At 42.9% G+C, this 23,116-nt stretch overlaps 1 protein-coding gene and 1 long non-coding RNA gene across 2 annotated transcripts; one reads left to right on the plus strand and one right to left on the minus strand.

Annotated features, from left to right (window-relative positions):
• Nucleotides 1–1,257: 1,257 nt before the first annotated feature.
• MEDAG (mesenteric estrogen dependent adipogenesis) lies at nucleotides 1,258–18,907 on the plus strand. Its single transcript, XM_037527115.2, has 5 exons — nucleotides 1,258–1,628; nucleotides 11,844–11,953; nucleotides 14,674–14,786; nucleotides 15,240–15,525; nucleotides 16,894–18,907. The coding sequence occupies exons 1-5, from the start codon at nucleotides 1,351–1,353 to the stop codon at nucleotides 17,016–17,018; spliced, it is 912 nt and encodes a 303-aa protein (XP_037383012.1). The 5' UTR covers nucleotides 1,258–1,350; the 3' UTR covers nucleotides 17,019–18,907.
• LOC119258817 (uncharacterized) lies at nucleotides 5,580–10,416 on the minus strand. The gene is made up of 5 exons (XR_008554212.1): nucleotides 10,320–10,416; nucleotides 10,022–10,142; nucleotides 8,329–8,499; nucleotides 7,381–7,477; nucleotides 5,580–5,900 (listed from the first exon to the last, which is right to left on the minus strand). It is a non-coding gene; the product is annotated as an uncharacterized LOC119258817 (long non-coding RNA).
• Nucleotides 18,908–23,116: the final 4,209 nt, after the last annotated feature.

The raw sequence follows: 23,116 nt of genomic DNA on the forward strand, positions 1-23,116 counted from the left end.
GAACAGGCAGATTGACCAAACACACTGCTGAGGGGAGCAGCGGGCGGGGCAGGAGAGGTCTGCACGCCGTGCGGGACCCTCGCTGGCAGGTCGGGATGGAACCTGCGCGGACAACCTCACAGCCCAGCGCTCAACTGCTGTGCCACGGGACGGGCCCCTATTCAACTTTTAGAAACTAACTTAGAACCCCAAGTAATTGTCCCAGCTCCCCCAAACTGGGCTGGTTTCTCCTCCCATCAACTCAGGTTTCTCCTCAGCAAAGCTTTTCATTAAGGGCATTGAAAGTTCTGCAATTCTTGTCACACCCTCTTTCCCCTTGCAAGTTTGACAAGGGCAGGGATTGTGTTTATTCATTCCAGCCTTCTCAGAATTGAGCTTGACTGACTCCTAGTAGATGCTACAGAAATATTTAATTAAATTGAACAAAACCACCCTCCTTTCACACCTCAGATCTCAAGCGCATTCAGTGTGCCCACAGATGAGCACATAGCTAGTCCTAAAATATTCGTAGACTGAATAAAAGAACACATCCTGGGACTCAGGGACCTCACCACCGATTGAGGGGCAGTAGCAGAGGAAAGACTATTATCCCTCGTACCCCTCTCCTCGGCAGCTGCAGTCCCCAGTGCAGGAGAAGCAAAGCAACGAGACTCATGGGGACTTCACGGAGGCTTTATGGAAAAGTGACAGCATCAGTGGAACTTCTCGTGGAAGGGAATCCAGGGAAAGTCTGAGAGCAGGGGAAATGCTGGGTACGATCTGGAGCGGAAAGGGCAGCCAATTGAGGTGTGCCAGGAGTGGGCAGCTGACTCCAGTTTGGGGAGGGGCACCAGGGTGTAGCTCGCTGTCCGGCACGGCCCGACGGCCCCAGGTGTGGAGAGTGGGGTGCGGGACACGCTCTTGCCTCCACTCTGTCCACAGAGATCTGGAGCCCCAGGGCGGACTATCCCCACCCTCGCGCCCGCAGTGTCCGCCAGGGAGGGGCGGGCCCTGTCTCGGGTGTGAAGTAGCGGACCCGAGGGGGTTGCGTAACCCTTGGCTGCTGGCAGGCGCGACCCGGCTGGAGCAGGCCAAATTCTAAGACGATGATAATTTGGCCTGGAGCGGGGCGCGGCGGACGCACCGAGGGCGAATAAAAGGGCCGGGCTGCGCGGGGGCCGCTTTCTCCGCGCGGTGCCTGCAGCGTCCTCGCGGGCGGGCGGCCGGGCGGGGAGGCGTCTGAGCCGCCGCCGCGCTCCGGAGGACCCGGCACCTGAGGGCGGAGGACGGATCGAGCCTGGGCGTGCGGCTGCTTTCGGGCACCTTCCGGTACCCAGTGGGGTCGGCTGCAAAAGGGCCGACGACAGAGCCATGGCGGGGGCTGAGTGTGTGCCCCCGGCCAGGCCGAGCCTGACCTCCATCTCGTCGGGGGAGCTGCGCAGCCTGTGGACGTGCGACTGCGAGCTGGCCGTGCTGCCCCTGGTGCAGCTGCTGCGCCTGCAGCCCGGAGCCTTCCAACTGCGCGGCGACCAGCTCCTAGTGCACGGCCCCGCCGAGCCCGTAGCCGCGCGCGGGGGCTTCAACGTCTTTGGCGATGGCCTGGTGCGCCTGGACGGGCAGTCCTATCGCCTCAGCAGCTACATCAAGAGGTGGGTGGCCTCGCCATGCTTCCCAGCCAGCTGCCTGTCCTCGTAGAGGCCTCCACCCTGCTGCTGCTCCCGGGAGCCCTGACTGACTTGGCTTTACTCAACCCTGCCTCAGACAACCCCTTCCCTCTCTACTCCCTCCCCTTCCAGCTGTTTCTAGATATTTCTCATGCTAAGGTCACCTGGGGCTGCAAAAGTCTCCCTGACCTCACTTTTTCTGCCTTTTGCATTGACTTTTTTTGCAGCTGCCACTGAAGCCGCCCAGGAGGGCATCAGGGCAGGCTAATGGGGGAGGTAGGGTGGATAGCACATAACTGCCTGATGAGTTTCCCTTTCTGGCTCAACTGGTCAGATGAGCTCAAATTGGGGGCACACCCTACAGGGGATGTTTACAGAGAAGAGACTTACACCCTGGCTTTAGGTTTTGGAGAGAGGTAGTAGGAGAGGGTGCTCAATTCTGTGCACGGCTCCTTTTATTAGTGAGGAGCCCCAGTGAGCAAAACGTGCAAAAGTTCAAAGTTTCCTATCTTTGGCCTCCCTTTGTGTTTGTTTGTTTGTTTGTTTGTTTGTTTTAAAGAAATAGATAAACTGTGGCTCTGAAGGGAACAAAGCCAATTAAGTCCAGCCCAGAGTCTACTCAATGGGCTATCTTGCAGGCAGATTTAGGTTCTAGGGAAAATAAGCAGTTTCCTAGATCGTGGCTGGCACAACCACATTTGATGGTGGAACCCCAGTTTAGCCATTGTGGCTCAAGTGCCTGAAGATATGGAGCAGACTCCATATCTGTGGGGAATGTTGTCTATCTGAAGCTGGCTTTGATCACCCCTGTGTAAAGGAAGAGGGCACTTCACAATTGACTACGTGCCTGGTGCCTCCAGAGGTCACTCTGGGCACATATGAGTCTTATATTTGTGCTGCACAGCTGAGTTCCCAGAAGTCAGCAAGTACAGTCCAGAGTCTGATTCAGAGATGAGTAAGCCTACCGACTCTTAAGGTATGAAGAGTGCTACTAGAAAAGAGCAGCACTGTGGCACCCAAGAGGGGCAGACAAACAAAATGAGATGCTTAAAAGCCTTTTCCAAGGTGTCAGTAAAAAAAACCTCTCCCTCCACCCCCAAGCAAAGAGAGTGAGAGCTTTGAATATCTGAAAAACATTCCCCAGCAAGAATTTCTCCCTTTCTTACTGAATTGAAAATTCCAACCCCTTAGCAGGGGACTCTAGGAGGAACTGAGTTAGAAATCATATTTGCAAAGATTTAAAAAGAAGATAACCACTGCATTTGAGAACAGAGAATAAAAAATAAAAAGGTCCAGAATTAATGGAAGCTACAGGTTGGAGCCAGTTCCCCCAATCTCAGCAAACAGTGCTACAAATTTAAAATGATTTATTATTTTTTTTTTAAAGATTTATTTTATTTATTTATACAAGCACTGGGTACAGTCAGAAGCACGGGAGGGTGAGAGAATTCACCAGAGCCAGAGCGGGGAGCAGAGCAGGCAGAAGGACCGAAGTACACTGCTGAGGGGAGCAGCGGGCGGCAGAAGAGGTCTGCGCGCCATGTGGGACCCTCCTCCGGTGGCCGGGGAGCAGCCGGGGATCGAACCGGCACTGCAGAGGCAGCGGGCAGCTTCGCAACCCAGCGTTCAACCGCTGCGCGAATGATTTAGAAGTCTGGTTGTTAAACTCTTGCTTTGAACACCTCCTACACAAAAGGATTTTTAACGGTGCTGGTCCTCTGGCAGTTTAGAGTCCAGAAGAAACAATGACAGGCCAGGGCACAAATAGGAATTAACAAATAAAAGGTTCTTGGTGTCTAAGCAATTGTGTGAGGGCTTTTTACCCTGGGAAAAGGCAGGGAGCATCTAAGAATAATTTGAGTGATGGAAGGAATGTTCTAACTTCCTCTTAGAGGATGTACTATGGCAGGGGAAGTGGACTTTTATAACTGGTTTTATAACTGAGGATGACTGGCAGGGGTCTGGTCTGAATGGACAAAGTCTTCTAGAAAGAACCAGAACACTGGGTAGTAGGCAGCAGTCACAGATTTTGCCCTCATGGATCAGGAGTTGGGTGGCCAGTCAGGATTCTGACATCTGAAGTTGCTGCACCTCAGATATGCCAAATTTGCTCAGTTGTTCTTGGCTTTGGGGATAGCATTCAACTTCCCCTCTTAAAATATTGCTCTAAAGCAGACATTCATTCTCTATCTCTCTCTAACCCTCAATCCCTCCCTCTTCCTTCTTTCCTTCTTTCTTTCTTAAATAAGCTCTGGCCGGTTATACTAAGGAAAAACCTAGAATGATTTACTTTTTACCAGTCTGTTCTGGCACACTTCTAAAGATGACAGACTCATTGGATCAATGACAGCTAGTGTGCATACTCTGCAGTATTTTCTCCTCCCAATGCTCAATTCAGTATTATTGCCTCTGTAGTGTTGGACACCAGTTTCAGTCACTACGGCCTACTTCAGATTTCCTCCAGGCTATGCGGCCATTGGTAAAGATGAGTTTGGCTTTGCCTTGCTATCATCTTAGAGTCGGCCTGTTCCCCAGCACACACTTCCCACTTTTCATAAGGAGATGGAACTTAAAATTGATGGACCCTGGGCACGTTTTCCTCTTCTGTGCTACCACCATATTCCTGCCTTATGTGTGGGACAGCCCCCAACCAAGAGCAGCTGCTCAGATGGCAGGGGGAGGTGAGAAGGGCAAAAGGATGATTCTTAATCTCTTTGGGCCATAGAGCTCCTGAGATTCAGATATAGATTTTTTTCCCCCCAGAAATGTAGATGAATACCCAGTGTCACCTGTCACTTAAGGAGTTTAGAAGATGCTTGGATCCAGTTAGAATCCTGGTTCTATTCACTAGTTGCTTGTTTGTTGTTGTTTGTTGTTGTTTTTTTTTTTTTTTTCCCCCGGTTTGTGTTTCATTCAAAAAATATTTTTGGCATGAGATTAAGCCCACAACAAAAGCAGGATTTCTCTTCTCAGTCTCAGAAGTGATGCTGTGATTTTCTTAAGGGCCTTTCTCAAAGTAGCTCCAAAAGGCTAGGAGCTACTAACCTTTGCTGCTATAAGTCACTTGCTCAGAGAACCAGAGGACGAGTTGGTGGCTCCAATTACTCCAGTTTGTTTTCTAATACTTGAATATTTTTCTAAATACATACTTTGTAGATAAACCTAAGGAAATCTTGGGTGGTGGGTAGGTAGTGATGGTCACAAAGGTCTTTAAAGCACCTTCAAGAAATTGCTTTAAAAATTCCCCTATTTGGGGGAATTTTTGGCAAGATTCTTATTGTTATCTTCTTTCTTCCAAGCTTTGAATTTCCATCCACATTATAGACAAAAACCTATTCAACATACCAGGTGTAAATCACTACTAACTCTCTCTCCCTCTCGATTTCTTTCTTACACATACATATTTTTCCCCTATAATTTACTCTATCGGTGAGATGAACTGATGAATGCTTGTCAAAGGGGAAGTCTGATTCCTCATTTCAATGGTCTCCTAGTAAGAAAGAAGCTGCTCAAGTAGTAAAAGAAGTACAGCAATAATAATGGTGGTTACTGATGTTTCCTTGAATACTAGGAATGGAGCAAAATACTTCACAGTTACTAGCTCAAGAGATCTTACAAAAGCATCACTATTTCTCTTTTTCCCAGATGAAAACATCAGGACCCAGAGCGATTAAGTCATTCCCCTGAGTAAGATGCGGGTGAGCAGTAGTGTCAGGGCTTTTAGGTAGCACAGTCCAGGTACAAGGCCTGTGCGTTCAGCAAACTGCCTAAAATCTGGATATAATTCTGGGTTGCTATAGATCACAGCAGGTTTCTCAGAAATTTCTCAATCTGCAAACAAAAAACTGGAATTTTATATACTTCCTGAATAATTGGTCTAAAAAGTAAGTCCAGCGATTTTTTTTTTAAAGATTTTTTATTTATACAAGAGCTAGGGTACAGGCCAGAGTCGTGGGAGGGTGAGAGGATTCACTAGAGACAGAGCAGGGAGCAGAACAGGCAGACAGATCGAAGGCATTGCTGAGGGGAGCAGCGGGTGAGACAAGAGAGGTCTGCCGTGCCATGTGGGATTCTCCCTGGCCTGCCAGGAATCGAACTGGTGCTGCGGAGGCTGCAGACAGCTTCACAACGCTGCGCTGAACCCACTGCGCCACCAGGGAGGCTCAGGTCCAGCGATTTTAAGGGAGCTGCTAAATGTGAAGATGTGACCTGCTCCTGCCCAGGTCTGACCAGCTGTTCGGTGATGACAGTCACACTCTCCCAGGGTAGGCAGCAGGCATGGAGGGTGGTGAGAGGAATGAAATGGGGAAAGTGAGAGTTACTTCAGCACTGGAACACACTCAGATTTTTACCCAGAGGGGTGGGGAAGTGGGAGGTGAGGGGACATGCTCAGGCTCTGTGTGCCCTCCCCCAACACCCAGGGCCACCTCTCAGGCCACCCTGACTTGAGGGGAAGATGTGGGAACACTCCCATGCCATGTGCAATGCTGTCATCCTGTCCTGTCCTCCTATCTGGTCCTTTGTCTTAATCCCTCTGTCTGAGTCTTGGATTGGGTGACTTGTCTAGAACAGCAGCCCCTTAAAAAGATGCATAATGATACTGAAGAAGTTATTATATATGTGTTGGGCCATGATTTTTATGAAATTTAATCTAGAGGAAATGTGGGGCAGCATGAGGACTAGGACTGAACTGCCTTGGTTTGGATCCTAGCTCTGCTGCTTGAAGTTGAGTGACTTGGGAAAGTTATATCATCTCTGTGACTCAGTCTCCTCATTATAAAATGGAAATAGTAATAACCTTATAGGGTTGTTGTTCAGAGTTTAAATTTTTAAAACCCATAAGACAGTTATTGGCACATTTGATCACTTGACAAGTTGTAGTTTTATGAAACAGCCCCATAAACCAAGTACACCCACATGTTGTGGGTGTTAAAAAAATCTGTTACCAGATTTTCTCAGTGAGGAAACGAGTCTCAGCAAAGTTTGAAAATTGGCTGAGGTCAGAGACAGAACTTGAACCCTGACCTGATGATTCAAAAACCACAAGCCATTGATATCTACCTTCTGGACTTCCATCCACTCCCTGGTCTACCTCTTACTCTCAGCTCACCTGTACTGTGTGCCCACGTCCCCCAAGTTTCAGCTAAACTGTAACTTCTCCTGGGGTGCTCATCTCCCCACATTTTGCTGCATAGTGTATTTCATTGGAAAGAAAATCCCTCTTTTAACACCTCAGATGAATTAGTGGTTCTAACCCCAGGTCCCTCCCACTTTGCTCCTTCTTACTTAAATAACTAGGACAAACTCCCACTGGAACTTGGACAAATGAATGACAAGAACTATGCTTTCCCTTGGCATTTATGATTTGAATGATTAATTTATTTGTAAACCTCTGAATGAGAGGGACCATGTCTTAGGCATCTCAGACTTAAAATAAGCTTGAAAGTCTCCTGAGGATCTTGTTAATAGGCAGATTTTAGAAGACTGAAGCTGGGACGGGACCTGAACTTCTGCAGTTTGATAAGCTCCTGGGTGGCGCCCAGGTGTCTCAGGATCACTTTTTTAAGCAAACTATCATCTATCATTTTCATATCAAAGAGATGCATTTTCTTTGTCTTCCAAAAAGACTGTATGCTTCTTGAAAGCAAGTCTATTTACTAAGCAGCTTCCTGGCAAATGTTTATTCAGTGAATGAGTGAATGAGTCATTCTCTGTCCCATCATGGTGTTTTACTCACATTGGGCATCCACAGTTGATGAATGAATGAATATATGTGTTCTTGAACGGCGTCACAAACATTAGAGTAATACATCTGAAAAGTTTGCTTACTGTCACTAGAGTTGGGGCAGAAGAAGGAAAGGTAGAGAAAGAAGGAGCTGTTTAAGAAGTTAGGGTAAGGCTCTGCTTGAAGCTATCAAGTTAGCTCTGGAAACAGGGCAGGACTTCCTGCTGGCTCTCTGGGGCAGAATACCCCTGCTCGCATTTGCTTAGTGTCACAGCAAAGGGTGATGAAAGCGAGAAGCAACCTCTGGATCTTCTACACAACTATTTCAACATGTGTTTCTCTTTTTCACTGCCCTATATTCCAAATTTAAAAAAAAAAAATGAGTGCATGCACACACAGCCTCAGGTAGAGCCATTGGCTTGAATTCTTATTTGTCTTTGAGCAGCAAATTGTCAGAACCAAGGAAAATTGGGAACAGCTTTTCAGGTCATGCTAGAGGTGATATGAAACCTGAATGAACATCTGGACAAAGGTAACATCTTCAAGGGTGGGGGATATTTTAGCCACTCCTAGTTTTCTAGAAGCAAAATCAGTGCCTTCACCAACTTGTTCCCTATAGCCTTCAAGCTGAAAAGATTAAGAAAGCAACTGGAGCAAGGAAGGGCCACTCTTGCTCTGTTATTTTTTAGATATTCATTTTGTCCTCATAATCTGGTAATTCAATGGATACACACCTGGTGTGTGTCTCGAGCTTACAGAACAGCAGCCTGTGGCCAACAGACTTGGCCAGGATTAAAGATACTAACAATATTTTTCAGGCATTTACTATGGGCCCAAGTGCTTATGTCTACATTACATGCACTGCATCAGGTCATCAAACAGAATACTGTTATATACTGTAATACTGTTATATTCCTTTTACAGATGAGGGGACAGGTTCAGGCAAGTTAAGTAACTCACTCAAGGTCACAGTAAGTTGCTGCTCTGGAACTGAATTCACATAACCAGTCAATTAGGACATGAATTGGATCTTCTCATTTCAAATCACTATGCTTTCCACCACGTTGTTCTGCCTTTCAATCTTTGCATTGAATCAGACATAGAAAATCTCAGTCTACAAACATTTGGGGGCTGGGGTAAAAGTAATGAAGAAATGAAAGTTTGAAAGACTATCTTTTAACTGTTTGCTTTTCATCCCTAATGATAACTTCAGCAAATGTAATAAATATCCAACACACAGAAGCAATATTTGCCTTAGTAATTCAGAAATACACTTGATTAAAGATAAGATAACAAGTCCCTGATGTAGCCTAGTAAGGCTCCACTTAAAACCAATGATTGACTGTCAGATACTGAAATACCTGCAAGACTTAATAAGTAGGACTTCAATCCTTTTGCACTTTAGTGACTTACATATCCAAATTTTCTAACAGTGAATTTCAAAAGAATGCTCATTATTTCTTTCACTGAAATTGTGAGTTATATTCACTGGAAAAAATTGAATCATAATTGGGAGGCTAGGAATGGAAGAGTTAGAAGGTATTTCTTATTTGTAACCTGGTTTAAATAGTGAGTTTAATTAATTAGGGATCTTGCCAACATCTCTTATCTTAAATTCTGTATCAGAGTCTCATACAGCTGCGTTTTCACACGTCTATGGTACAGTGCTAACTGATGTGTGCTGTGATGATCTTTACAGCCCCACTAAGATCCTAAAAGTGCCTCTAAGTCATCAAAAGAAAACTAAATTAGTTTCCACATGGTTTTATTATTCAGGGCATCTTATTAAATTCAGGCTCCAAAATGGTTGATACATGTATAAGCTATACATTAAACTCAATGTAGGACTATCCAGAAGCACCACTTCCCCAGTCCCATTCTCTGATTATACCAAGTAACAGTTCTTTGAACCCCACAGCGTTCAAACAAACCTTCCATGGAATTCTGAGGGAAAACCAATCATCCTCCCAACCAGTGATCAATTATAGTTGTTTTTTTTTTTTTTAATCTTTTCTCTGTGAGCTGCTGATTCATTGAAACAAAATCATTGTTTCCTCCAATAGGATTGTCAATTGATTTTGTAGGCAGAGGGAAGTACTGCACTATCATTTGTGCCATCGGAAAAGTAATAAAAGCTTTGAATTTTCTAAATGATCTGTACAAATGCCTTGTGTGTGCCCTGGACAATGACAGTCAAGCCATGGGTATTATGAGAACAGAAATAGCGTCCTGAGGAAAATACGAAGTATTTTAAGTGACTATAAATTAACTACATGATGAACATGGTGGGAGAACATGAAAATCCACCTTGGATGGGTCAAAGGTGGTACCCGATTCCCACCTCAGTGTCACACATTACTTTTTCATGTTTACTACAGTCAGACTCAATTTTCTTCTGCTGCTGCTGCAGGAGTTTTCTTCCCCTTTTCTCCCTCTGCATCTCCTCAACTCCCAGCCCTCTATCCTACAACCATAAACCTCACCAGTCTCTCTCCATCTTCTTCCTGAGCAGCTCTGGCCTGCCCCAGCAGGGTCCTTGGTATAGCAGGAGATTCGAGGGCACAGGGATACCCCTGTCCTGCCACCCTCTGCCCCGCCCCCACTTCCTAGGCCTGAGCTCCTTGGAGGTAATAAGGCACATGTGAAGGCCTACCTGGTGCATAACTGGTGCGTGATTAGTGTTGCTGAGGGAAGGAAGGAAGGAAGGAAGGTCACATGAACTAGCACATGGTGATTCCCTTTCTCTTTCCTTCTTTGCTTCCTTTCTTCAGTACCTTTAAGCAGTTGGTCAATTGGGGAAAAAAAATAACAAGTAGTTTCTCCCTGCTGATGCGGAACACAAATGCTTCTCCACTGCCTGTGCCCCCACCTCACCCCGTTCTCTCTCCACACTGTGCTGACAGGTGAGGGGAGGGTGGAAAGGGACAAAAATTCCATCTATAGTATCTGACCTAGTCCATTCTCCGGATACTCTGCAGGGTCCTTGCCCTTCTTCATCCCCACCCTCCTCTCCTCTACTGCAGCATTCTTCACCTGCACCCCTGAACATCAACCACAGCAACCCCCTATTCTTTCTTGGAATGCGACAGCCCATTGTCTTCCCCCTCCCCCATCCCAGGACCAGCCCCCTAACTACCACAGTACCCAGGGGTTGAGAGATCACATAAAATGTCTGGTGAGACAGAAGGCAGGAAGAATTTTAGAGGCCTCTTCAGGGGTCAGGTTTTAAAAGCTTTCCAAATCAGGTCTAGCAAGCCCAGAAAATAGATAATAACACAGATTTTAAGAAACCAAGCTGGGGAACAGACACGCTAAAGTTGTGTTTTTCTGACTTGGGGATAGATATTTTCCTGTGTACTCTTGACTCATGCTTGGGTCACTGTGCTATGTGCTGGCCCCTCTAAATGGATTATGGAAAGTAGGTTGGAGGGGGCAAAGGGGCTGAGAGAACTGTGTGACCACTGTTCCCTGCAGCATGCTCGCCAAGGCTGTGATTTTCATGTCAGGCGTTGGAAAGACAAGTCAGAAAAAAATGCTGGAGCTGTCTCTTCTCACTGTTAGATGTAAGAAGGCAACACACTACAGTGTAGCAAACCCAGGGAGTGCTGTCGGCAAGGCAGCGCATTCACTCCATGCAGACTCTGTGCTTCCCAAGGGGAATTCAGCTCCGAAGTGAAGAGGGACAGTGGCAGAAGCATCACCAACCTGCTGGATGCCATTCAAAGGGTGTCCATGTGGTATCAGAAACTTTGGTTAGAAACTTGACCATCTTCTTAAAGGAAGTCCATTTGAGTATGGATCTTTCCTCTATCAACAATGTGGGTAAAGATAAGAGAAGGACTCCTTGGAAAATTTGTAAAGCAGGGAGAGAACTGACATGTAGAATGACAGTCACAAAGCAAAAAAAAAAAAAAAATCTTTCCAGACTGGAATAATAAACTAAACCCAAGGAGATTAAATTTAACAGGACCATGAGCAAAAATCCAACATTAATTGTTGGGTTTTGTTTTTCTAATTACACAAACTCAAGATCAGGGAGACGAAGGGAGAGCTGAGTTTATCTGGAGGTTAGAGAAAGAGGGGAGGAGAATGAAAAGAAAATTTCAGACCCACCAGTTAAACTGGCCTGGAGAAGACCCAGCTAATTCCACTTATTGAGTGTAATTTATTCTCAATCCAGAAACATAGAGTTCTTATAGCTGCAAATAAATGCTTCCAGCCCCGAAGATAAATAGTGTTGGTGGTCTTATGGAAAAGGCTGCCCCTGAGAGACAGGCATTAGTGCCAGGTCCCCCGAAGATCATGTCCATCTCTAGATTGCACACTGATGTCACAGCACACCATGGGAAGATTTATGTGTATGGTACAAATATGGCTGCCTCCAGCAGGATACATTTTGGGGGACTTCCCTCAAAAGATTACTCTGGTACAGCCCCTTCATGATTACGTTGAAATTGCCTCTGCTTTCTTCATAGATATGTGGAAATAACCAACTACTTCGATTATAAAGATTACAGAGAGACTATATTGAGCAAACCAATGCTGTTCTTTATTAATGTACTGACCAAAACAGACACCTCAAAAGGTAAGTATAGAAGTACGTTTGGTTTGACGCTGCTTTGCTGGATTGTGTACTGTGGCATGCTGATGAGGTGCAAAACAGAGTAGATGTCAGCTTGAGATGAGGCTGGGAAAGAGAAGCCTGGTGTGTTAGACCATCTGAAGCACAGCACAAACTTGCAGAACAAATCTCTAAATGAGCCTAGGGCAGAAGCCATCTGTCTCTTAGTTTCTTTTGTACTTCCTCTCTAGACAGGAAGTGATTCAATGTTCTCAGCCTGTGGGGGGTACAAAAATGACTAGAGTGTTGAAGGTGATATTTAAAAATACCTACAGTGTATCAAACACATATGCAAGGCATAGTCTAATGTCATTTATTGTCACAGTGGCCCTGTAGACTTACCATTCAAATAGAAACACATTGAGCTGAAAGGCTGTTAGTAAGTGTACAAAGATATAAACTAGGACTGGCCAGGAAAACTAGAATTTGAGGTACCCTACCTAGGAAGACTTCACTATCCCTATTGTGTAGGTGAGGAAATAAAGGTAAAAATAACAGCAGCTATAAACGCTTTTGTATTTCATTTTCCAGTGTTCAAATTTCAGTTTTAAACATCTTATTATTTCTTCCAGTAAATCCGACTAATTGATAAGCAATATATTAACTCAAAATTCCAATATGAGAATATCTCAGTTTTCCTTCTTCCTCCTGCTCAGAGTAATATGGAGGGAAAGTTATGGGCATAATATTCTGTGATAGGAGTAGAATTTCTTAAACTTACTTCTAAATAACATTTTTACAATGAGTCCAAGGTAATAAAGAAGATCTACAAATTCCAAATAGACTTCCAGAAACATTCACTCTCATTCAAATTCTCTGCTCATTTCATTCTGAATCATTTTGATTTTCTGCTCACTTCATAATGCAAAGTCTCTCTGCTCTCTCAGCAGGAAGAGTCAGGACAGATGCAAGGTAACAAGCAATGCTCCTTAGAGCATCTGAATCACTGATTTTATTTGACTTGATGATGACCAGAAAGGCAGAGAACTCTCTGGGAATGTAATTCACAGATGTGTCAAGTACACCTCCTGCCTCAATCTCTCAGGAGGAATTTTAAGAAAGAATAAGAGACCTCTCCATTTTAATATGTTAATGAAAGTGCAGGGAATGGCACAAGAAGATGTTTGCAGGTGGCGTACAAAGGTACCCAGTTGTATGACAACAATTGTGGAAGCAGTACAGACACCCAGCACTGGTTAGTGTGAGGAAAGTTATGAAATGAAGAGATTGCATAATACAGAAGCTCAAGATGGTCGAGTTTAAATTAGGAGAATTGTGGTTAAGACAGTAGCCAGTCCTGCTGCTATCCTAAAGTGTACTTTAGTGCAAATTGGAAAAAGACCATTATTAGTTCACCACCATTTGCTAATTCTCCTTAGAAGTTAGTTTGTCAAAATTAATATACAAATAGACAATGTCTGTGAATATGAATAACATCCTCTAAGCTTGAGCAGTGCACAACCTGGGGTATCCAGCACAACGGTGGAGTATGGTGATGCTGACGATCTAAACAACCTGGCTTAGTTTGTGTAAAAATTAATTAAATTAATCAAATTGCTTGCTTGCTTGCCTGATTGTTTAGTTTGTTTATTATCTTAGAGAGAATATAAAGTAGTTTATATGTAAAGTTCCCCCAAAAATGGGAGAAATAAGGATAGGAAAAATAAGATGATGTTAATGCCAAGGTTAGTAGAAATGTATTCTTCAAGGATTTAACATTTTCATTGGTGGATCAGAGGTTTGGTTATCAAAGCTAATGCAAAATTTTCAGTTCCCCAAAACGGTGGGCATGGCTGGGCCGTGGCCCTTAAACATAGGGTGACTATTAGCGTTCTGTGTCTCCCTAGGAAAAGTACTTGAGTAATTAAAGCCATGAGCTTGATTCTGGGGCCTGGAAGAGTTAAGAAGTTATTGGTTAATAATATTCAAATTTTCTAATGAGTAAGCAGCTTTCCCTTACTTAGATTATATAGAATTAGACAGAATTAGATTTAAGGGATTACCAAAAACAAAACAACTATCCACCTGGACTTCAGAAACACGATAGTGTTTAAACAAAGGGCAGGACTTCTCTTCCCATTGGGGACTGTTTTGGGGGTAGGGCAGAGAGATCAATCTCAGCTTGCCTTGATCCCTTAGAAACCTGGACTGGTTCTCTGGCAGAATGAATGTCAGGTCTCTAGTGGCTGTGAAGAGAAATGAGAAGGGAGTGGGGCAGACTCCTTCCTAGGACTTCACAGATTTTCTGCTTTGCATATGAGGACAAGGTGGGAGCCAAGTGCTTTTTAAATATCCAGGAAGGTGGTGCCTTGAAAAGCAGCCGTCTGAGTTTTCTCTCTAGCTCCCTGTGCTGGGTGCGGTGGCGAAGGCTCAGGTCTCATCTGCGACAATTACAGAATGGGGTTTTTGATTTCTGAGACACAAGTGACAAACTGCAGCCTGGGAGAGCCGATTCTCTAACCTGCTTTTACACTATCCCAGATCTTCCTTCAAGTCTGTAAAATACTCTGCAACATTTCTAGAAATCTGGTTAGGCTTTGTGGTAAGGGTTTGAAGGAGCAGCGAGGGAGATTACAAATGAGAGAAATCTCCAAATAAGGTGTGAATCACGGCTTTATCAAGCACTAAGAAGAGGGTTTATGTCATACATGCCTACTTTTTGAATTCTGCTTCCTCATTTCTAGAAAGGACATATGCATTTCTTGTGAACACAAGACACCCCAAGATAAGAAGACAGATAGAGCAGGGGATGGACATGATCATTTCCTCAGTGATTGGAGAAAGCTACCGGCTCCAGGTAAGCCTTGGTCTCTCTGAACCCAGGCTGCCAACCACACCCTAGTGGTCTGTGCATTTCTTGCCAGGACTGTGTCCCTAGAGCCTCGCTATACCTTAAGTGTATCCAGGCACCATCAGCTCCCCACTGCTTCAATATATTTACTAATAAAGTGAGCTTAGCTTCTAGTAACTAGAAATCACTTATTAGAAATGTGGTAAATTTAACTTTGAGTAAGCTGTTGAAGGTCTTTCGATGGATTATGATGCCATTACAAAGACCTGTTTAAAAAAGTAATAAAGGCAATAACCTTAAACTGTATCAGGGTGAAAGAGGAGTAAGAGGTATGCTATTTTGGATATTTAGCCAGCCAATTCTATTGTAATACATATTACATTCTCTAATATAATTATATTCTCTAATAAAGGCTATAGTTAATTCATGAAATTAATTAAATGCTTCTTTCTCTTTCAGTTTGATTTTCAAGATGTAGTGAAGGATTTCTTCCCTCCAGGAAATGAGGTGGTTAATGGTGAAAATTTGAGCTTTGCATATGAGTTCAAAGCTGATGCATTATTTGATTTCTTCTATTGGTTTGGGCTCAGCAATTCCACTGTCAAGGTGAATGGAAAAGTTTTGAATTTATCGAGTACAAGACCAGAAAAGAAGGAGACAATTAAATTATTTCTGGAAAAAATGAGTGAACCTTTAATCCGAAGGAGCAGTTTTTCTGACCGAAAATTCAGTGTAACTTCCAGAGGTAAGTTAAAAATTCTCAAGTACCTGGGGACAGTAGCTCCATAACAGGGTAGAAGACTGCATGGGTGAGGAGGGCTGACTCATGGAAACAGCAAGGCCCCTTGTAACAGTGCAATATAATAACACATAATTCAGAAATGAGAAGTGTTTACTACCAAAAAGAAAGGTAGTGACTTTTCCTTTTATATGGCTTAATGTTTTTGGACATAGTTCTATTGTGCAGCACACCGAGGTAATAATTTTTAAAGGTATTGACTTAAATACATATTACTATCATTTAAGTATTATTAACAATAATTTAAATATTACAAGACTTTCATGGTGTGTATATTTGGGATAACAGAATGTTATTTCAAAAGGCCAGCTCAGAGAGGACACTTCATGGTCAACATCTTTAAAAATATTTGGAAGGGTTCTCCAGAGTTTGCAAGAACACAGAAGGATAACTCTTGAGAATGCTTTGCTTAACAAACTATGAATTATAGATGGCGGATCTGGATTTTAATATCCAGTGCCTCCTCCGCAAGAGCTGGCCAGACTTTTGTCTGGTGTGGCTGAGGCAGGTGACATCAATCAAGACCTGTCTGGACTTGTCTTCTGCTGAGCCCATTCACCAGGCCCTGCTAGTCTGCTCCGGAAAGCAACTTCCTGGAAGCAGGACTTTTACTGGTGGTTGCCAAAAAAAAAAAAAAAAAACCAAAAAAAACCAAAAAACAACCAAACAATCAAAAAAAAAAAAAACCAAACCACCATAAAAAGCACCAGCACCAGTCTGTATGAACCTGCAGTTCTCAAAAAGTTCAGATATCAAATAATCTTGTCTTTATTGATTGTATTTAATATAGTTTCTTTCTTCCAGTGTTTATAACAAGAATGCTTATGCCTAATTATTCTTATGCCAAAAGTTCTCTCTCTTCCTCACGCCCCTCCTTATTTCCCCCTCTCTTTTCCTGCCTCCTTCTCCCCCATTCCACAGTCTTTAACTTTCTCTGCCTGAAGGCTTACAAAGATACTTTAGTGGGGGATTATATAGCTAATAATCTTGGAGAAGATTAACTCACCAAGTCTTGGCTCAAAAACTGACCTCTGCCCTAGGTATCTGTCCCCCAAACATGTACCTTTTGTCATCAAGTAGAAAGGGTGCAGCCAACTCACTGCAGACTACTCCAGCCCAGAGAAGGAAATGACAGTTCACATCCTACTGATAAGTACAAAGCAACACATTTCTGTTTAGCTTTTTGTATTTTTTCTGAGAAAGCTGGGATTCTCTATTAATTATTGTCATGGTTACATTGTATGTTGTGTGAGTTGTAAAGACTCTTGTTTTTTCAGTAATGGTAATGAGGCATGTCTTGTTTGCTGTCTTCAGGTTCAATAGATGACGTTTTTAACTGCAATCTGTCACCCAGATCATCTCTGACAGATCCACTCTTGGCAGAATTACCATTTCCAAGTGTTCTGGAATGTGAAGAGACGCCCAATCAATTGATCTGATTGGACTGAACATCTTGCAGTTACTCCTACACTCCAGACCCATACCAGAACTGGAGGCTGAGAGGAGAAAGTGGGAGGTGAAGGTTGAGGGAACAGGTTGGTGGGAACCTGGCACTTCCTCCAACTTGTCAACCTCTCTGTTCCTCCTTGGTTTCTACAGATGGCCCTTTTTTCCCATTTGCCTGGGTGGCACACTGGCAGCTGACTTTAGGATGTGAGGATTTTGGCTCCATGACTGAGGGGAGCACAGGTATCCTCTCCTTTTAACCCTTTTCCAAAGAGGCAGAGGGAGCATCAGGGTCCTGCTACCCTGACCACTTTGCTTAGTGCGTTTGTAGCCTGGGACTTTTCTTACAGGCCCTGTGGGAGCAGTCTGACCTGGTGTTGACCCATGAGGCTTCATAAATCCGGGTTTGCTCCTCTGCTGGGACCTCTGTCTGAACCCAAACACAGCAAATATGGGGTCAGTGGTGCTGGTCTCTCACAAACCTGGCTAGGCAAAAATTCTAGGACACCTTTCACTAGAAGGCAAGCTTGTTTTTCATCCGGCTTACAATATACCTTAGGAGAAACATTCACGATAAGGTTCATTAGGGGATTGGCCAGGTTGATAGGATGGAAACTGTCTCCTACTGCCTGAAATTTAAACTTCCTTGGCCGCCTTCTTAACAAAGTGGTCTCTGTAGAACTAGGATAGATGATGTGGTACCAAGCAATGGCAGGGGATGGATAATTTATACAGCAGTGTCCTCTTCATTGAAAGCACATTATGCCAGTTGGGTATTTTAAATAAGCATTTAGCAATCCTAACACAAAAAGCAAGATAGAAGAAAGTTGTAACATTACCATAATCTATTGTAACATCAATACATTTTCATCTCATAACTACAATTCTTTTTGAATTCTTCAAGAAGAAAAAAAATCATCTTATCTACATGTAGAAACCTGCAAGAATGAATTACTACATATGCTTATAATGAAGATTTATGGGCCCCAAGTTTAATTTTTCTATTTTTTTAAAAGTATTCCTGTATTACACCTTTTGATAACACTACTGATTGTTCTTTCATTTTTATTTGAAATGTTATGTATCATGTTTGTGCAATTAAAATTTTTCTTAGCAGTCAACTGGTTAAATTTGTGGACAAATGTGTATGTGATCTTTCATTTGTAGTCTACAGGTCATATATTTGTCTTGTAACTTACTAAATTACATAAGAATTCACAGCCACTTTCTTAAGATGAGCCTTTTGAACAATGGTTTTATTATTTGGAGGAAAGAAGCACAATTTGATAATGACCTTTCAGAAAAGCAAAGGGAAATGTTCCTTAATAGCAGAAAAGAGTAAACACTTGTTATTCAACTTAGTGAAAAGTGGAGTATTAACAATATGTTTTCTACCAGTGCAAACAAACCTTAAGAATCAAAAATTAAATGCTTCCCAAAGGAAATAGAAGTTCTATTCACAAAAACTGACAAAGAAGATGTTTTAAACATAGCTGAATTGAGAAAAACCATCAAAATTTATTTCAGCAGTGGATTCTTTAATCTGAAATGTGTCTTTTATCATTAGAAATTTATTTTTCCAATTGACTCTAAACCAAATGCGTTCACTTATTCAATATTCACTCAGCAAAGCTTTGTCAGCTGTCTATAAAGAAATAAATATGGGGCCTCCCCTGGTGGCGCAGCGGTTGAGTGCTGGGCTGTGAAGCTGCCCACAGCCTCTGCAGCGCTAGTTCGATCCCTGGCCACCAGAGAGAGTCCCACGTGGCGTGCAGACCTCTCCTGCCACACCCGCTGCTCCCCTCACCAGTGTATTTCGTCACTCTGCTTGTTCTGTTTCTGGCTCTGGTGAATTCTCTCACCCTCCCCGCTTCTGACTGTACCTAGTGCTTGTATAAATAAATAAATAAATCTTTAAAAAAATACATTTCAGAAGTATCATGCCTCTGAAATAATTTTAGGAAAAAAAAAAGAAATAAATATGGAGCAAGTATATTTTATTGGCAAATATCACACAAGTGATATTGGAAAATCTTTTAAATAGATGAAAAATCTAAAGGGATAGATATTTTTCGGTGAAAGAGGCATCCATCTGGGTGTCAGCGTGGAGTTATTCAGACTTTTTTTTTTTTTTTAACACTGTAAGATTCATAGAAAATCCCTTTATCCATCCATCTGTCCATCCATCCACCCATTTATTCCATATGTGTACAGTACACTGAGACACCGAGATGGATGCTGGAATAGAAAATGCCTAGCCATTGCTTTTGAAGGGTTCCCAGTCTTATATAAGAAGACGCTTACAGGGGCTCCCCTGATGGCGCAGCGGTTGAGCTCTGCGAGGGCGAAGCTGCCCGCAGACTCTGCAGCGCTGGTTGGAGACCCGGCCGCTGGTGAGGGTCCCACATGGCATGCAGACCTCTCCTGCTACGTCCGCTACTTGCCTTAGCAGTGTATATCGTCAGCCTGCTTGTTCTGTTCCCTGCTCTGGCTCTGGTGAATTCTCTCACCCTCCCGCACTTCTGACTGTACCCAGTGCTTGTATAAATAAATAAATAAATCTTTAAAAAAAGAAAAAAGACGTGTACAAACTAATAAGAACAATATAGCAATGCTATGAGAGAAGTTCAAAAAAGAAAACATCTAAGATGCTTATGGTACAGTTTTGGAAATAATGAAGTATAGCCATAGAATTTAATTTCAGAACAAATAAGGATTGACTTACCCAAGTGACCAATTTGTTGAAACTCTCAGTGATTGAGGGTCTGTTAATTTATTCCAAAAACATGCAAATCCAATATTATCTACACAATGCAACAATTTTTTTTTTTCATTGCCTCATGGTTATAGATTGATTTCCAGTCAAGGATAGTGTGGCCCTTCTTGACCACTACCTTAATTGTCAGCTCAAATGTTTTTTATGCACCTATTTTAAAAATTTCATTGGAAAGTGTATCAGTTTGTAAAGGCAGTTTCTGAAGCACTTCAAAAATGCTGAAGAATTTCAAGAATTTCATTGGAATAAATCATTACTTTGAAGAAGAATTAACTTGAATGAATAAATGCCTATATAATTTAGAATGAGCATTCACACTTGATATTTACCACCGGAATAAATATGAGAAAACGAACAGTATGAGGCATTGGTAACTCCTCAGTGACTGGTGTGGCCAGCTTACCTCTTAATAGCTTAGAGGAAAACACAAGAATTCGAGGCAGCAGGGATGCTCCTGCCATTTATGTCCCTGTGTCATTTAGACAGGATTTGTTAGGGGGAAATGATGTCCTGAGTTAATCCCATACAGGCTTTGTGGACCCCACCCCCACTCCAGACTAAAGCCATCAGGACATTGGGAAAGACAAATCCCATCACCACCAAGGGGAGGGTGGCTGGGACCTGAGGGTGGAGTTGGGTAGCCAGGTTGGATATAAAAACCAGACACGTGGGCCTTGGGCTCTCTCTGGCTCGGGATCCCTCATCCCTCGCCTCCTGGCTTCACCGCTCCTGGCTGGCGGCCAACTCTGAGAGCGCCATTTTGGGATTCCTGATCGGCGGATCGGGTAGGACGCATTTAAAACTTTGTCCCCCACTTTTCTCCCAGAGCTGTACATTTCCTCATTTCCCCTTCCCTTGTAAATAAACCTTTTATTAACCTTTCACGTGTGCCTGCAGTAGAGCATTGATAAGTCCTTTAAAGCGCGCGGGTAAGGACCCACAGTCAGGCACCCCGTTTTGTATCGGGGTTGCTCTACAACAGTTTGACAAGGCTGTTATAGAATCAACAGTTTGAATCCACTGCTATGGCTTTATCTGGAAAAATATAAGTTTGGTGAGTGGTCAGTCAGAAGCAAAGCTTATAACTGACCCCATTAAGTTGGACTGCTCTAATAGAGAGTGTTATAGAATTTTCTTTGCTGATTTTTTCAATAAAAGGATAGCAAACATTTTTGAACTGCTTAGTGGTGTGTTTGAACTAAATGACCTCAGGGAGATTCAATTCTATGATGGCTGATTTTATGTGTTAACTTGGTTGGACCACAGTGCCCAAAATATTCTGCCAAACATTATCGTAGAAGTTTCTATGTAGGTATTTTTTAATGAGATTAACATCTGGACACATGAACTATAGGGAATACAGCAGCTTGCCCTCCACAGCATGAGTTGGCCTCTCCTATCAGCTAAAGGCCTAAACAGAACAAAAAACTGACCTCTGCAAGCAAGAGTAAATCCCATAAAGTAGCTTTCCACCTGAAATGCAGTGTCACCTTCTGGTCTCCAGCCAGTTGTCACGCCCTGGAGATTTTGGGCTCCCCAGGTTCCATAATTGTAAGTCAATTCCTCAAAATATTTCTCTCTCTTTCTACACACACAAAGAAACACACACACATATGCACACACACAAACACACACACTATTGGTTCTGTTTTTCTAATGAACTCTGAATGGTGGAGTCCATCACAGAAATGGAGAAAATGTTTTAAGAGTTCATCAATCAACTAAAACCAAGGAGAAAATAATTTTTTGACATGAGGACCCTTGAATAAAAGCACAGCATGCTATATAGCAATGGAAAATCTTTGGTCCAAATATAACAACCAAACCAGAAAACCAGAGACACTCCACTCAGTGTTCACAATCAAAATTTGAGTGTTCTGAAATTGCTGACTCCTCCCTCCACAACCTTCCCATCTTTACTCCTTCATATTATATTTGCTCTGCACACGTGCTGTGCATGTAGAGAAAGAACCTTATTATGATAATTTAAATTGGAAACAACCAATTAATATGTTACTCATTCAATATAACTACTCTCATTGTTTTTTGATCAAAACTCTGTAAAAGGCACATTAGTGATTTAGTCTTAATTTCTGAATGATTCACTTATTTTGGCAGGATGATAGTGGAACCTTGCTTCTCAAACTCCCTCTTAGAATACGAGAACAGGACTTCTTAAACTTCTGACCTAACCCCTTCACCTTGTGTTTAACCTACTTCAGTGAATTCTCCTTGCACTCAGGTGAAGTCCAAGCTTCTCAGCATGAACTGCAGGGTTTCTGCCTCAGTTACCTCTCGGCTTAACCCCTGTTCTTTACAAAATGGCAATGCCAAGAGACTCGTGGTCCCTGGAGTCCACAGGCTGCTCCATCCCTCCTGAGCCTCCCTTCACCTGGCTACCCCTCAGGCATCTTGAAGAGCTCGGCTCTAATATTTCCTTCTCCAGGACAGCCTGCCTAGCTCCCATAACATCCATTGCCCTCAGTGTCATCAGACAGCCCCTGCCCAGGGCACAGATACTGGAGGAAGGCAGGGAATCTACTTAATCCTTAAAGGAGGTTGCCATAAGCAACCCACATTCAAAGGCAGGGGTACTGCTGGACTGCACACAATAAATGGTTCTGCATCAAAGGCCATTTGAAATAGAAGAGAGTCTATAAAAAGAATAGCAATAAGACAGAGGAGCAATACCTTAGGTTTCTGTGTTTTCAAAATTTATAAATTGTTGTTAGAATTATTCATATTTACAGACAAGGGTAGGTCAATTTACAGATCAGGAAACTGGGGCTCAGAGAAGAATCTACTTTACCCCAAATTCCCCACATAGGAAGTACAAGGAGATCTTCTGGTTTTTGACTCAGTGAGTATCCCACCACTTCACAGCCTGTCTGAGATGAGACAAATGGAAGATATTAATAAAAATGCACTTTTAAAATTCTATATACTCACTGCTCTATTTTAAAAATACATTTCTCTTCAATTATGCTATGCTAATTAGCTCTACCATTTCCAGACAGTAATCTGTTATTGGGTGTTACTTTCTTAATTTAGCTGCCACTACCTAATCCTAATTTAGACTCATTCCTTTTAATAACGTTGACAGAAGTTGATGCGTTCTCATGTGCTCCACCATTCATTGCTTTAAAATCTGCGAGTCTAAAATGTGTTATATTCATTCCATCATATGGCTAGGAATCTATCCTCAGAAAATTCTAGTTTAGCTCTTCCTTTTTAACAAATTGAAAGCACATCAACCTGGTATTCTTACCTTTATGCCTACTCTGTCTCCTTTGATACACTCCCCTTTGTTGCACA

Source organism: Talpa occidentalis, unplaced genomic scaffold, assembly GCF_014898055.3.
Source record: "Talpa occidentalis isolate TD23 unplaced genomic scaffold, MPIMG_talOcc4v2.1 talOcc4.5, whole genome shotgun sequence".
Taxonomy (NCBI): Eukaryota; Metazoa; Chordata; class Mammalia; order Eulipotyphla; family Talpidae; genus Talpa; species Talpa occidentalis.